Below are 17348 nucleotides of genomic sequence, written 5' to 3'. Positions count from 1 at the left end.
GCTCGTATGACAATTTAAACGAGTGAAAAATTACCAGCAGAGGTGGAAATTATTATTTATACCTGATAGCTATACAATTGTTTTCAGGAATGCTCTTTACATTAAATATTAATTCCAGCATCCTAGGCTTATAAGCCATTTATATTGTTTTCAGAAGAAATGTGAAAGAGTAGCTACAATGCTTTGCTTCCCCTGCACTGTAGACTTCTCTTGGCTTTAGCCTAAGCCTTGTTTGGCATTACTAACCTGTATTCATCCACCTCTTATTACAGGAAACTGGATATGCCCTGGCCAGTAGCCATCCAGCCATGTTACTGATCTGCTGTTATGTCCAGCAGTAACCTTTGCATTGTGTTCCTGACTGTATCAGTTTCTCCTGCTTATTCCTTTGGGGAAGTCATGTTCCTTGTACACAGAGTAGACACAGCTAAATGTGCAGTTGTTCAGCCTTTGGGTGTTCAATAAATAGGTTTGATTTCATAGTGCTTAGATTGTACTGTTATAAACACTTTAAGAATGATAGAGTTACCATTTTCTAGGGACAAGATACCTAACTGACAGTTTGAATTGATCTGTCACCAAATAATAGCTGTATGAATTGACAGAAACATATAACCTTAAGATGGTTAAAATATAAACGAGAGAACACAGGAAACAGAGCCACTGATGTTGGGGTGTGTGTGTGTGTGTGTGTGTGTGTGTGTGTGTGTGTGAGAATGAGGATCCTCTGGAGGGCGGTGTAGGTGCTTCCACTCATCTCCCAGAATCTCAACATTCCAAGTGTCTCGTGTAGAACATTGACAAGGTATGGGGCAAGGAATTCTGCCTAAAGCAGTACTTTGCACATAGTAGACATTGAATTGAAGCTTGTTTGAATTATATTAACAGGAGATTATCTTCAATAAAAGCCAACTCCAGAAATAAAATTACCCACAGTACATAACTCAGGAAAGAGAACCACTGTCTGGTTCATTGATCTGAAACAATCAATTTAAAAGGCTAGTTTCTAGCCTTGAAACTAAAGATAAATGTTTAATAAGAGCAAATATCAGATTGAACCATATGAAACTACCACTTTTGTAGATTAAAAAAAGAGTGAATATCAGCAATTTCATATGGTTTAACCTAACAGTATAAAACAGGTATTTATTTGGGTAGGGGTTACAATTTGGGTAGATGAGTTGAATTGAAATTTAATCATTCAAAACATTTTAAGAATATTGTAAGAATTCTATTTAAAGAAAATCCATAGAGAATCTTTTTGAAAGCAAAACACTTTTTTTAATAGGAGTAAAAAGCTTAAATTCAATCTATTTTTGTCGACTTCAACTTTTATTTTCTATGTTCTCATTAATGTGGAATCACCCATGTATATAAAAGAAATCCTTTTCAAGGATTATCTTAAGATAATTTTTTTTTTTTTTTTTTGCGGTACGCGGGCCTCTCACTGTCGTGGCGTCTCCCATTGTGGAGCACAGGCTCCGGACACGCAGGCTCAGCGGCCATGGCTCACGGGCCCAGCTGCTCCGCGGCATGTGGGATCCTCCCGGACCGGGTCACGAACCCACGTCCCCTGCATCGGCAGGCGGACTCTCAACCACTGCGCCACCAGGGAAGCCCAAGATAATTTTAAGTGTAATACAGAAAAAAAATGTATATTCTAAAACATACTGCATTAACTTCACAAATATATTTCAATTATAGAAGATGACAAGCATGTCTTGAATTTAAAACAAGGTTATAAAGAAGACCATGAAAATGGCATTAGTGTGGGGTGTGAAGACCCCACTGGGTCACTGGAATAAGGTAGGGCTAGCAGAATGGCCAAGTGCTCTTAGGAAATTACCAAAGTCTCCACATTTGTAAAATGGGGCAGTAACATCAATAAATTTAAGTGAAAACTTAAAATAATGTACATACAGCATCTGGCGTTGGGAATGCTCAATAAATATTAGCTATTATTAGAAAGAAGATGCAGTTTTTTAAAAAAGTATTGATTAGGGCTTCCCTGGTGGCGCAGTGGTTGAGGGTCCGCCTGCCGATGCAGGGGACACGGGTTCGTGCCGCGGTCCGGGAAGATCCCACATGCTGCGGAGCGGCCGGAGCCTGTGCTCCGCAACGGGAGAGGCCACAACAGTGAGAGGCCCGCGTACCGCAAAACAAACAAACAAAAAAGTATTGATTACATGTTTTCTTTTTTTAAGCCGAATCTGGAACTTGAGCAGCTTAAAAAGGAGTTAATTCAGTTACACCCATACCAGTTGGTCCCCTCTTTATAGCATAAGACAGTGGAGGCACCAGTCCTGCCAAAGGTGTAGCCGAAGTCTGCAAGCAGGTCCCACACAGGCTAAACGTGAAATAAACCAAAATTTTAAAATATAACAACAAGCCCTAAATTCCCCCTTAGCCTAGAGCAGGGGAGCAGATTAGCCCATTGACTTGCTAACAGCTCTCCTCTGCCTAGCTTGAGCGGCCGCCCCTGGAGGGCAGGGCACGTACCCCAGCGCCTGCAGTACGTGGGCAGTGATGGCTCCAGAGCTGCTTTCTCCCCACGAGGGGGCTCCCTCTCTCACTCCCAGGAAGCCTGCTGGGGCGGCTTGGTTGGGAACAATATGAACCTCTGTCTTTGGAAAAACAGGTAAGATGGCATCAGCGGTCACTCCTAGCCCACGTTTAGGCCTGTTGCCAACATAAAAATGTCACCATAGTAATGTCACCATAATAATGTCTCCATAATGAAAGAGGAGAAGTAACAGAAATAAGAAAGTCTTTTTTAACCTTATTTTTTAAAAAAAAATCTAGAGAAAAATATCACCTCTTTTCCCCTTAACTGGCAAAGCAGAAAACACTAGATTTGTTTTCTCCCAACTGCCCTTGTGAAATAACTTTCATCACCATAAAGATAGCTAGAAGTTCTTTACATTATTGAGACCTAAATGGATTTCAGGCCTCAGAGCAATAATACAATTAAGCCCACCAGAAAGTCTGGTATGACCCGACTTGGACATAAAAGTAAGAGTGAGAGATGCAATTGTGATTACAGTTTTCTTCTTGAGGGCAGCTGTGACGTTTGACCTGCAGCCTGTTAACCTGCAGATGGCCCGAATGACTCGGGGCTTCAACTCCATTAGCCTGGGCCCCACTGCCTCTGCACACAGGGCAGGCCCCGCCCGACGAGTTGCTCCCCAGGGCTCAGGGACTGACCAGCTGACGGCCCACAGCAGCCCAACCAGAAGCTGGCTGAAACATCCATGAGCCCTTTCCAGACAGTCTGACTACCTTGCTTTGGCCATTGCTGAGTAGCAGGCAGGTGCTTCATGGGATGTAAAGGGTCGGCAAGGACCTTGCCATTCCGGAGGCCAGGAAGAAAGAGACCAGCAGGCCCCGGGCAGGAGACAGGGTCTGGGGCCATGGTCATCTGCAGCTCCCTGCATCTCCTCCTCTGTGCACAGAGTGCACATGAGTCCACATGTAGACACTCACACACAGACCCAGACACAAAGCTACACAAACACACACACACACTCTCACAGACACACAGAAAGACACACACTGACCCACACAGGACATCAACCCAGGCAGACACAGACACGGAGATAAACACACACGCAGGACACATACACACTCACACATTCACAGACACACAGAGATATTCACACAGAGACATGAAGATATACACAAATACACGTACACATTCGCAGACACGCAGAGACATTCACACACAGACCCACATAGGACATCAACCCACACAGACACAGACACGAAGATATACACACACACACAGATTCACAGGTACTCACAGACACACAGAGAGACACACACAGACCCACACAGGACATCAGCGCACACACACAGAACCACATAGGACATCAACCCACACAGACACGAAGATACACACACACACATACACACACAGGTTCACAGATACTCACAGACACACAGAGAGACACTCACGCACAGACCCACACAGGACGTAAGCCCACATGGTCACACACACACACACATACACACAGGTTACAAGAGGGGATTTGATGTGTGCCCTCTGGTCTTCTATCATCTGCTGTCTAAAGGGCCATCCCAGAAGGGCACTTCCATGTTCACAGAAGGCTTTGTGTTCGGAGAAACCTGCGTGGATTTAAGACCAGACTCGTGGCTCCCGGGAGAACATGTTGGCTGCGATCAAAAGCGCCAAATGTACACAGAAAGAAGGCCATCCAGGGATGTTCACGGCGCTTCACAGAGCTACACTCCGCAGCTTACTCACATCCAGAAGTCCAGCTAATCCCACAGAATTGTTTTCAGGGGATTTGGAACTTATTATTTAATAATGTTATTGCTGCCGTTCCAGAGTTCACAGATGGGTCTGCGAGCCTTGGTGAATACAGGAGAATGAGCCCAGACACTGGAACCACATCAGTTCTGCAGAGATAGGCCAACATCTTGTTAGGACCAGTAAAAAAAAAAAGAAAGAAAATTCATGTGAATGATTTATTTAATAGCTGAATTTTTGAGAAATTGTTTTCCACACGAGGAACTGAATGCATTACCAGGTCTAATGAGCTGAGGGAGAGCGGGCAGAAGAAATCTGCAGAAGTTCTTCAGATCTGCCTTCTGTGCTGCCCCCTGCCAACCCTCAGCCGCTGCCGACCGCCACTACTTAACGCCAGTTTGTCCCAAAACCCTTCAAGAATTTACTTTAGGGCTTCCCTGGTGGCGCAGTGGTTGAGAGTCCGCCTGCCGATGCAGGGGACACGGGTTCGTGCCCCGGTCCGGGAGGATCCCACATGCCGCGGAGCAGCTGGGCCCGTGGGCCATGGCCGCTGAGCCTGCGCGTCCGGAGTCTGTGCTCCGCAACGGGAGAGGCCGCAACAGTGAGAGGCCCGCGTACTGAAAAAAAAAAGAATTTACTTTAAGCAAGATTTCATGCTAGATGTTGGAAACAGATGCCAGACTGAGTCGTGATGCACGGGGGAGGAGCGAGCACAAGCAACTCAGACGACACAGCGGGGCACCTGGCATGGCTGGGTGGGTATCAGCAGGCTTCCCGGGAGTGGGACGGAGCTGCTGACGGCAGGGTGAGGAGAAACAGGCCAGGTGGAAAGGGGAGGAAGCTTGATCCAAAAGCAGAGGGCGTAGCTTGTGCTCAGGTACGGAGAGGAAGGTGCGTCTTCTTGTGGAGAACTGCTACGAGTGGGGAGCTGCTCTGCAGGGCACCTGTGCTGATATGGGGGCAAGATGGGGAGACTCCGCTAGAAAGGGCCACGTGCTTCCTGTACAGGGCTTTGAATCTTATCCTGAAGGCTGTGGGAACCTCCCAAGAGCGTATGTCTCCACATCGCCACTGCTGTCCGCAAGCTGTTACCTCCTGAACTCTCTTGTAAACCTCCTGCTGCCCCTCCACCTATCCCCTTCCTTGACTCTCCAGACATCCTGGTCATTCACCCTTTATTAAAAGCTTGAGCCACCTGCTCACAGCTTTCCTCTCCTGGATGACATGAGTGACCATTACATACGTGGCCTCACCATGCACGATGCAGTGACCTCCACCCCTCCCCCGCCTCTGCCCTCTCCTCCTGCGGCTGAACCTTGGCCCTGCCATCTCCCAGGATTTCTCTGTCTCTGGAATTCCATCTCTGGGATTCCCTTCCTGCTCAGAACCTCCTGTTCTTCCAGCTCTTTCTCTCTTTTGCTCCCACCACACTTGTGTTCAGACCTCATTAAGATCTCTGGTTTCTCTTCATTTGCTCTCCCATCTTTTGGTCCCCTCCAGCCTTCACTCATTTCCTAAGCCAGCCAAGATCCACGACACTCTCTCCAAATGCAGTTTTACCAAAACCTCCCACACCTCTTCGTTGTCCCCCCAGGAAAAGCCAGCGGCTGCTCCCACGCATCCCAGCTCCAGCTCTCAGCCCCCCACCCCACCTCCAGTCACCATCATGAGAGGATCAAGGTTTCCAACCTCAGCAGAGCCTTCCCTGCTGCCTGTCTTTGGGTGTCCCGTTCGGGTTTCTGTCCCGTTACCCCTAACAGCGATGTCAAACCTTCCGCCCTCCAGGGTCCCCTCCCCCACTCCCCACGGAGAAACGTGTCTGCTTCTGAGGAAGGAATTAAAGCAGAAACCTCCAAAAAGAGACATCGTCAAGTGCCCGAGCCCCACGCCTACTCATGTGCCTACGCCCAGGCCACCTCTGTTCTCGTCGTTCCAGTTATAGGGGACTGATGCCCCTCCTTCTGTGTAAAGTGAATTCCACCTGAGCCCAGGACCCCGCTCTGGGCAGCCTCAGTAAAGACCTTGTCCGCTTATTGTCCATCCTCTCCTGGATCTTAAACCTCTGCACGCCACTGGCTCTTTCCTGTCAGCATCTCAATGTACTAGAGTCCCATTCATTTGAAGGAAAAACAAAGACTGTCTAACTTCCTCCAGGAAATGCAGTCTTCTTTCCATCATGGCCAAGCTTCTTTAAAAAGTCGATTACGATCCCTGCCTCCAATTTCTCACCTCCTAGTAACCATTCACTCCTCAACCCACAGCAATGCCACTTCCTTTCCTGCTAAAGTTTCTGCTACTGCCCGGCGACCCGCTGGTCCTGATGGGCTTGGTGTCCACCTCCTTTGATACTGTGAGCCTGTCCCTCCTTGAGAGTCTCTTGTCTCTTGTGTTCTCCAACCACTGCCCTCACTCCTGTTCTACCCCTGTCAATTCCTGTTCAGTGTCCCTGAGCGCAGGTGGGAAGAAACACTTAAGCATGTTAGGGGACTGAGAAAAAGCAAAGTGGGCACAGGAGAAGGGGCAGGATGAAGAGGGGGATGAAGTTGGTACAGATGGAGGCATGGCTTCAAGCAGGAAAAGCAACACTTGAACCACCTGTGAGGCCGAGGAAAGGAGGTGAAGAGGCAAAGTGTGAGAGAGGTCCTGCCTGTAGGCCTCAATTTGCTCTAAAATGTAGGAGGTTAGAGTATCTGCTGTTTACTAAAAACACTAATTCAAAAAGATACATGAAGCCCAGTATTCATGGCAGCATTATTTACCATAGCCGAGATATGGGAGCAACCTAACGGACCATCAGGAGATGAATGGATAGAGAAGATGTGGTACATGGATATGACGGAATATACTCAGCCATAAAAAAGAATGAGATTTTGCCATTCGCAGCAACATGGATGGGCTTGGAGGGCATTATGCTAAATGAAGTAAATCAGACAGAGAAAGACAAATACTGCACGATATCATTTATATGTAGAATCTAAAAAATACAACAAACGAGTGAATATAACCGAAAAAAAGAGCAGACTCAGATATGGAGAGCAAACTAGTGATTACCAGTGGGGAGGGGGAAGGGGCAATATACAGGTGGAGGAGTGGGAGGTACAAACTGTTGGGTGTAAGATAGGCTCAAGGGGCTTCCCTGGTGGCGCAGTGGTTGAGATGCAGGGGACGCGGGTTCATGCCCCAGTCCAGGAAGATCCCACATGCTGCGGAGCGGCTGGGCCTGTGAGCCATGGCCACTGAGCCTGTGTGTCCGGAGCCTGTGCTCCGCAACGGGAGAGGCCACAACAGTGAGAGGCCCATGGACCGCAAAAAAAAAAAAAAAAAAAAGGAAAAAAAGTTAGGCTCAAGGATGTATTATAGAGCATGGGGAATATAGACAGTAGTTTGTAATAACTGTAAATGGCGTGTAACCTTTAAAAATTATCTAAAATTTTTTAAAAACTTTTTAAACCGTGTAGTATTGGCAGAAAAACGAGTATCTGCTATATGGGTTTGCAGGAGTTGAACCTTGAAGAGAGAGGTAAAGATAGAGGATAATCCTGGGTGTAGATGGAGCGTGTGCTGACCAAGGACAGATGAAGGGCCTGTCGAGGAGAAGCACAGGTGGGATCTATGCTGAGGCTGGACCCACTCAGCAGGGTCTCTGGTGGTTTCCATCAGCACTTGGCTGCCCCAGCGAAGGAGTAAAAAGCAGCCGGGGAGGATCCCACCAGGGTTTGGTTCTTCTGGGCCAGTGAAGCAAAAGGCTAGAAAGGCCAGGGATTCAAGGATGCTGATGAAAGACGCGTCCAGGGCATCAACTAGTGAACCCAACCGTAGGGAAGGGGTAGACAGCGGCAAGCTGGTAACCTGGGGGAAATCGGAAGAAGCAAGAGACCGGCTGTCTCTGGGGGCAGAAGAGCAGGTGCGGTGGCAGTAAGGCAGTGTGAGCTAGAGAGCAGGGGAGTGTGAGGCTGGGGGAGAGAAATAACAAATCGTGGCCCAAATCCAGATTTGTGTTCTTGTTTTTGACTTGTATTGTGGAAGTTTCAAATATGCATAGAAGTAGAGCCAATGGTCTAATGAATCCCTCAATACCCATCTCATAGCCTCAACAAGTACTAACATTTTGCCCACCTTATATCACTTTTGGGGATGGGGGAGAGGGAGGCTGTAGTATATGAAAGCAAATCCTAGTTTCCGTGTTATTTCACCTATAAATACTTCAGTAGGTTTAATTCAGGTTTTTAACCTGAGAAAAGTTCACTGAAATAAGAGTTTGGATAAAGGATAATGATAATAATAATTATTATTCACTGAGTGTTTAGTATATGTCAGGTATTTTACATAAGTTATTTAATTCTTCCAAAACCCTGTGAGGTCAGTATTATTATCATTCCCATCTTATGCATGAGGAATGAAGCTACACAAAGCTACGAGATTTGCCTGAAATCACTCAGCTAGTAAATGGAGTTTCTGGGGATTAAACCTCAGTCTCTCTGACTGCAGTGTCTTTCCCTCAAGTTCAGCCAGCACTCTGCTGCATGTTTTGGGGGCTAAGGGGCCAGAAATTAGGATAGTGGGTGCTTTCAGTAGATCTCCTAGGATTGTAATTCCAGGCAAGGTAAAAATAATGGCTATAATTTATGTGCCAAAATATTCAATGACTGTTAGGCGAGAGAGGTGCCGATGGAAAGGCTGGTGATGGCTAAAATAGGAAGAGGGAGAGAGAACTGCACAGCCGAGCCTCCGAAACCCAGGAGTTTTTGCATGAGGGTGAAGAGGGATGGTCTCCTAGGGGGCAGGTCAAAAGCCAGCATCCTCTCCTGACATCAGTGGGGGGTGACAGGAGAAGTAACCCCAACGGAAAAGAGGAGTAACTTCAGAGGAGAACCCACGTACAGTACAGGGGAGAGGGTGAGGGATCATCGACAATGGGATGCGGGGCCCAGGGTGCAGAGTGACAACGGCCGAGAGAGAGAAGTCAGTGGTGGGAGGGGCCCAAGAGGAGCAGAGCGGCAAGTGGGGGACAGAGGGACAGGACTGGATGCTGTCTTTTCAGGCAAAGTGAGATGGACATCAAAGCAATTGTCTAGTTCCACGTACTCAACGTGCAGTCCATGGACCGGTGCCGGTCTGCACTCCGTTACCAGCCCGCAGTGAGCTGGGTGCAGAAATCGAGAGGAAGCAGCAGTTTAGAAATGTACATAGAAATTTAACGTGGCCACATCTTCCACAGCCCATTTTTCCCTTGTATTTTACGAAAGTATTGATCCATGACAGATTAGAAATTTCTTAAAAATGATCCTTCCCCACAGGTCGTCTCAGAAGTACTGGCCTGTGTTGCCTTACCTATTATGATGTGTTTGCTCTCATTTTTCCATCTTGTTTAATCAAGGCCACTGGACACTTTAGTGCACTGGAGGCAGCTTCTTTAATCTTCCCTATAGTCTTAAAGGAAACAACAGCTGAAATGAAATTGGAGGAGGTAGCACTGACCACTTTTGCTACAAGATCCCTTTAGAAAGAAAATGAAGTTTTTGTGCTTAATCACATTTAACAGTTACTGAATCCAGTTTTCCAAATTCTCAGGAAAAGCTTTCCCAGAATTCCAAGATTGGGGATGTCACTGTGGCCTTTCTAGGGAAAGAGACTTTATTTTCAGACTTTACTCCTTGTTTGAAGGTTACCACAAGTTTTAAAAGTAGTTGAACTCAGTCTAGACAGCAGATTTTGGTAGTTGCTGAGGAGCTGGATCGGTGCTAATCTAAGAAATGTATTCTTCATTTTTATTTCCGTTTATTACTACCACACTTTAATTGCAGTTAAATGTCTTTTATGGCTCTCTTGGGTGTAAAACACTTCTCTCTTAGCTGGTGGGTTAGCCAGGGGAGACCGTATTTGTATGCACCCTGCAAGCAGATGGCATTCAGGCATGAAGTGTTATCAAAAGAAGAAAAATGCTTCTTGTGGCGTGAACAATAGCCGGGCTTCTCGGCGCAGGCCACGGCCGAGCGCTCGGGGCCACACCAGCAGCGCCCACCCATGTGGGAGACCCCGGGCCCGGGGCCGTGTCCTCTGCTGCTGCACACCCCCGCAACTGCCTCTTTATGTCACAAGTGATGTCCTTCTGCAACCTGCTGCCACAGTCACCAGGCAATCAATTCTTCCGATAAAAGATCGGTTGTCAAACCCCAGAAACTCATTTTCCACATGGCAACCAGAGTGAGCTTTTTGAAAAGCACATCTGATAGCATCACCCCAAGCTGACCTGACCTCTCCCAACCCCACCCCACTTGAAACAATTCAGTGCTTCCCAGGGCCTTTAAGATAAGGGCCTTACACAACTTCACAGGCCCTACTTGTGCAAGGGCCACCCCGCTTGGCCTTGTCATTCCTTTGATGGCAGCCTGGCCTGCACTCTCGCACTGCCCAGCCCCAGGCTCGTCCACGGCCTCAGCGAGGCAACACCAATGCCCCTTCGAGCCCCCCTGAGCCGGGAGTTCTCCCCTTAGCCAGCAGCACCGAATCCATCCACTCCTTCCTGGCATTTGTCACGTCTGTAAGTTTACATTTATTTGTGTGTATCCTATGAAAGTCTGGTTCTTCAACAGACTGGAGCTCCAGAGGGCAGAGACTCTGCCGAATTTTCTTGAGACTGTATTTCCAGGAACTAAAGGAGCTCTGAGCACACAGCTACTACTGCAGGAGTGAGGGTTGAAAGCAGAAAGTTTTTCAAAATTAAATCCAAACGGGCACTCAAGGCTTTGGCAACTTGTGGACCGTCCTCAAGAGCCATGATGTCATGAGCTGTATCCTTGCCAAGGCTCCAATGTGAAGCTCTAGCGAGGGACCCAGCAGCTGCTCTTCCCCGCGCCAGTGTTACCACCTCTTACTCTTGTGAAGTTTGTGTCTTTATGAAAAATAACACCACCAGCACAAGCCACCCTACCCTACCCCCGCAAAAAAAGAAAAGTAGGGCTTCCCTGGTGGCGCAGTGGTTGAGAGTCCGCATGCCGATGCAGGGGACACGGGTTCGTGATCCGGTCCGGGAAGATCCCACATGCCGCGGAGCGGCTGGGCCCGTGAGCCATGGCCGCTGAGACTGCGCGTCCGGAGCCTGTGCTCTGCAACGGGAGAGGCCACAACAGCGAGAGGCCCGCGTACCGCAAAAAAAAAAAAAGAAAAGAAAAGAAAAGTAACAACTGCTAGTGTTGGTGCTGAATAGGAAGAGCAAGTGAAGTAACCTAACACTTTCCTCTTTGCTGTGGGGTTATGTGCTATGGGCGTGTTCATGAACTTGAAGGTTAATAATAGCTAACATCCACGGAACCCTTACTGTAGTGAGGCTGTGTGCTTGTGCTTGCATACGTTTTCTCATTTAACCTTCTCAACAGATCTATTTTTATCTTCCTCTTTCTAATAAAGAAACAGAGAGTCTGAGATGTTAAGTAATTTACCCAAGGTCACACAGCTAGTAATGGCAGAGTGGATTTGAAGCCACATGATCTAACTCATTCCAAAGTCTGTGCTCTTCACCATTACCATTACTGCCTCTCCCAGAGAGGCCCAGGACACCTCTTTAGCAGATATGTAGGGAGTCTGTCCTCAAAGACTAAATGCTATCTGTTCATCGAGCAACAGATGTCTCTTAGTCTATTACTTTGGGTTTGAATTACGGTTTAACTAAAAACAGCTAAACAGCCTACCTTTAGCTTCTTCCCTTTCCATTACATTTTCCATTTTGACCCTTCTCTAAAATACAGATTGATCATCTGTCTCTCCGCCAGTTTCATGAAGGTTCAATGGCTTCCCTCTGCTTACAACAATACGACAAGCCACTTAGCCTGGCACATGAGGCCCCATGAACTGGCCCAGGCTCTGTGTTCTCATCTCCCATCCTTCAAATAGGACTCCTAAGTGGATTACAAGGCAAGGACTTGCCTAATTCCTTGCCTGAAATGTGATTCTCCCTTCTTGAAATCCTATTCATCCATCGAAGCCAGGTCAGCCTCAGGGGCAAATCACATATAGAGTAACAATGAATATTACTATTTTTTTAAAAAAATTCTAAATGTTATTAAGTCCCATATTACTCAACTAAGTCTGAGAGAAAAGATTAATTGAAAAAGGTCTCAACCTTTTGTAAACACGTGATTAGTAAGGTTTTCAACAGTAGATTCAAATTCAGTTTCAAATTAGGAGAGAATAGGTAGTATCACCTCCAGTGTTTTTTTTTTTTCCAGCCTCAACAACTCTAAATCTACCAGAAGGCCTTTGTAGCGATTCTCTCAAAGTGTAACAAATTCTACTTTGTGTATCATCTATTTGTGTTTAATTATAAGGATTTGAATTTACAGCACCAGTGAATCAGTAATTAGATAGTACTGTACCAAAAGAAATTAAAGATAAAAACAAAAACACAGCTCAGCACAAGGCCATACCATCCGGTAATGTTTCATGTAGCAGGATAAAAATACTTCCTGAGAAATACAAGTTAATTGAATCATTAGCAATGTATTCCTTTGATTTGTTGTTATTGGTAATAAACTCCAATGCCAATGGGAAACTTAAAGGTAATCCAAATTCAGAAACACTCTGATTATACTAATGTTTATTCCCCTTTCTACTCTTTTTTTTTTTTTTTTTGCTGTACGCGGGCCTCTCACTGTTGCGGCCTCTCCCGTTGTGGAGCACAGGCTCTGGACGCGCAGGCTCAGTGGCCATGGCTCACAAGCCCAGCCGCTCCACGGCATGTGGGATCTTCCCAGACCGGGGCACGAACCCGTGTCCCCTGCATCGGCAGGCGGACTCTCAACCACTGCGCCACCAGGGAAGCCCTCCCCTTTCTACTCTTCATCAGAAATACGCTCTATGACAGGCAATAATTATTTTGAAACGTCAGCTTTTGGAAATGCGAAATAAAAATGCATATTTTGTAATGCTATGTGCTCTATTGATCTCCATATTTAAAGAACACACAAATCAGCTTTTAAGTTAATTATCAGTGAGTCTAAAACAAAATGTGCATGTTAGATGGGAAAAATCAAAAAAGCTACAGAGCAGATTGAGGAAGGAAAAATGAAGGTCCCTGAAACCAAGAGAGGAAAACCATGACTGCATAGCAGGTCCCATTAGGGATCGGGGCAGGTGGCAAGGGGACCTTCTCCCTACAGAGTCATGCCATTTCCCTGTGCCAGGCTCATGGGCCTCTTTCCCAGGTTCTTACACCTTTTGTTAACAAAAGAGAAGGAGAAGACTGGCAGTGGGAAAGAGAAGTCAGCAGCTCCTGTAATTCAGTCTTTGAAGAGATGGCAGCACAGCCTGTTCAGGTGCGCCCCCCCCCCCCCGCCAGCCTGGAGTGATCCTGACAGCTGGGCTCTGGGCCGGTGGCCGGTCAGAGGAGCCCCACCATCTACAGAACAGTCTCTGTAGCAAGCCTTTCTCCTTCAAGGCCCCCAAGTAACTCAGTCCCCCTGTGACCATGACTACATGGGAAGGTTGAGCCATAAAACACTTCAAGTTACCTTAAGGTGCTTTAAGTTCTTTCCCTGGCTGTTTCAGGAGCCCTCATTTCTGGGGCCAGGGGGGAAATGGCATCACTTTTACTCCCAAGTCCAAGGATCTTATAAATTGTGGATACTGTAAAATCCTTTCATGGTATGCCAAATGAGTGACTAGTTTCTTCCCTAAGTGTATGCAACTGTCTTGAAAACTTCTGTGCAATAAATTTCATTGTGTGCTCCCAAGCTCGCTTTCTAGAAGTATTTTTCTCTGAAACAAGTAATTTGTCTTTTGATGGATCCGTTGGCCAAGAGCGAGCATAAGTTACTTTGAGAAGAACTCTAGAAGAAAATTTCAAAGATTCCCATCTTTGGTACCTTAGATTGAAAGAGTATGCTTTGCTTAGTAATTCAGCACCTTGGTGAACATCAGAGAGCCAAACTGTAATCATTCTTGTAACTTCATGTTGAAATTAATCCAACCCACCTAAACTGGGAACCATTTGATTTTTCTCCGATTCAGGAATCTCTTTTCCCATTGTTGTTGTGAAGCAATGCCATAAAGTTTCTCTGAGGGTTCATCGCTTTTACAAATTGTACAGCACACCTGTGAATGAAAGCCACATTTGTCAAAGTGTCAGTTCCTTTGTCGATATGCCTCATTAATCCTCTGGGGCTTCTTCAACTGTTCCCTTATTCGAAATGTTCATCTCTCAGGAAATGGTACAATTTATCTGATGTCAAGGTACCGCATACATTTTTGCCTCTCGATATTAACTTCTTTACTGAAATCAACTCCAGCTGGCTTCAGTTCACTGTGATCATTATCTGATGAACCTTTATTCGGGGTTAACTGGCCAAGATTAATGAACCAGAGTAACCTCTTCTTCTCAGTGGCTCTTCACTTTAACCACACGGTGACTACCCCCTGACCTAGCCTTTCTTTAGTAGAGTGTTGTGAAGCAGAGCACTGGAGTTTATACACCCCTAACTGCGTTTTCCTCCACTCTCTCCATCTCGGTAAATGGCTCTAGTTAATGCTCAAGCCAAAGACCTGGGTGCCTGCCCTTCTTCTCACCCCGCACACCAAGTACAGCAGCCGGTCCTGCCAGACCACCTGCTACTGCCCCCAACCTAGTCCCTGCCACTGTTTCCTCTTGTCTGGACTCCTAGCAATCATGTCCTAACTGGCCTCCCTGCTTCTATTCTGCCTTCCCTAAAATCTGCTCTCCGTGTAGCAGCTTGGGTCATGAACTTAAAAATATTAATCATTTTATGTCACTAGACCTGATTCAAGCCTTCTAGGGACTTCCTGTTGCATCTGGAATAAAACCGAAACACCTTCCATGGCCACACGACCCCACAAGACCAGCTTGGCACCACTCTCTCCTTCTCACACCAGTGGGTCTCTCTTGAGATATCCGGTGCTGATTTCTGCTGCCTCGCCTTCACACAGCTGTCTCTGCTGCTTGGGGTCCATTTCCCCTTCCCCTCCTCCCTTCACACTTCACCTCAGACATCACCTTCTCGGAGAACCTTTCCTGACCCCAATAAGTGCAGCTGCCCACAGCCGTCGTCATGTCAAAATGTCTGTGCCCTACATAGCACTTGTCACTATCAGAAATTATTCTGTTCCTTTTTGGTTGTTTACTGATCACTGTGTCTCTTCCCACCAGCCTTGTGTGTGGTTTACCATGCATCACCTATGCCTAGAAGTGCCTAGCCCGGTACTGTACTCTCAGTAAACACCTGTTAGATGAATGACCAGTGAATGAAACCATCACTTCCTAATACTGTAGGATTTTTTTAATAAATCAGATTTTTTTAATTTAATTTAATTTTTTTTTTTTGCCACGGCGCGCAGCATGTGGGATCTTAGTTCCCTGACCAGGGATTGCGCCTGCGCCCCTTGCGGTGGAAGCGCAGAGTCTTAACCACGGGACCGCCACGGAAGTCCCCTGATACTACACGATTTTGACTTATGGAGTTCGGCTTCCTTACCTGTACAGTAAAACTAACAAAACACTGGGTTTTCATTGGGACAAGCTAAAGGAGTAAATGTGTATGGTAGCCTGTGGTCCTTGGCGTGGTAGGTGCAGAATGAGCACAGTTAACAACGCCCCTCCCTGTTTTCCAGGAAATCCTCAGAGGAACTGGACATGGACAAGGTGACAGCAGCGATGGTACTAACCAGCTTGTCCACCAGCCCTTTGGTTCGGAGCCCTCCTGTGCGGCAGAATGGTGAGGCTGGGGTATGGGGCACAGGGAGGACCCTCTGACCCCGAGAGCAGAGCTTCTCTTTGAGGGGTCTCATTCCCGCCACACGCAGTGAACAATTAACGCTCACCCGTCCGTAGGAAGTGAGGAGAAATGCGGAAGAAGTGGACCCCAGAGCTATCAGCCTCCTCTCCGTCATCCCAAAGACCCCACTGCATCTCGTTCATGCGTCCATCCTTTCACTACCCATTTATTGATCCCCATCACCTTTCCAGAACACGTCTTTGAGAACCTGTGTTCCTTTTCCCCCCAGGTAAATGGAGACTGGTCTAATGAAGTTACTTCCCCAGCTTTTTTTGTCTGTTTGGTTGGAGAGGGAGTTGGACCAAAGAGCTCTGAAGATTAAATATTTTGAAAAAGCATTATCCTAGGCTTCTTAATCTGTTCTTTCATTCAGTATATATTTATTAGGTACCATAATAGATGGTTTGAATACATCACTGAAACAGTGTCCATACTCCCAGGTAGTGTACAGTCTCTTTGCAGGGGTGGGGGGGGGGGCGGGAAAGATGATCACAGCTGTATTAATGGCTAGCATTTATTGAGCACTTACTATGTGCCAAGTACTAAGTTTGCTTTATCTCATGTAATTCTCACAACAGTTCTATGAGATGTTATCACTGTTTTACAGATGAGTGAACTGAGGCACTTGGGGATTAATTAACTTGTAAAGAGCAGAGCTGAAATTCTATTCTATCTTCCTGATTCCAGATCTCCTTAGTCATGATATAATATTGACTTGCATAATTCAATATGATGAATCAGGAGGGCAGTAGGAGATGAAGTTGGAGAGCCTGGCAGGAAATCAGGGGGCCATGTATGCCTGGTTATGAGTTTGGACATTAATCTGAGGCTATAGGAGAGCTATTAAATGATTTAGGCACTAGAAAGTTATAACTGGATTTACAGGGCAAAACAAAAAATAAACAAGAAAATCACATGTGGGTGTCCTGAATCTTGGTGGTCACAGTGTGGATACATATAGGGCATAACTGAGAAATGTGAAAAAGGCAGAATCAACAGGAGTTGGTGATGGACAGAGAGGATGAAGGAGGGGGAGTGATAAGGGTGACTTCTGTGAAGTTGCTGTGCTTCCGCAAGGAAGCGCATTCCCTGAGATGGGGAACAAAGGCAGAAGAAGACACCTGTTAGTGAATGTTTGGAGCAAGAAGTGGGGTTGCTGAAGATGATAGGTCCAGCTTGAAACACGTTTAGTGCGGAGTACCTGAGGATCATTCATTCAAGAGGCAGCATCTGATGGGGATCTGGGCGCAGCCTGGGAGAGAGGTCTGGGCTGATGTGGAATTGGAAGGCAACAT

At 46.6% G+C, this 17348-nt stretch overlaps 1 protein-coding gene across 1 annotated transcript in view; it reads left to right on the top strand.

The window, feature by feature from the left end:
- The window catches only part of ZNF704 (zinc finger protein 704), a 206162-nt gene that overhangs the window by 152195 nt on the left and 36619 nt on the right, over nucleotides 1–17348 (top strand). Inside the window, exon 3 of the mRNA XM_030839175.2 lies at nucleotides 15890–15993. Within this exon, the coding sequence (XP_030695035.1) occupies nucleotides 15890–15993 (104 nt within the window). The remainder of the gene's footprint in view (nucleotides 1–15889; nucleotides 15994–17348) is intronic.

This window comes from Globicephala melas, chromosome 17 (assembly GCF_963455315.2).
Source record: "Globicephala melas chromosome 17, mGloMel1.2, whole genome shotgun sequence".
Lineage (NCBI taxonomy): Eukaryota > Metazoa > Chordata > Mammalia > Artiodactyla > Delphinidae > Globicephala > Globicephala melas.
This window is presented reverse-complemented; position numbering and strand designations above follow the sequence as displayed.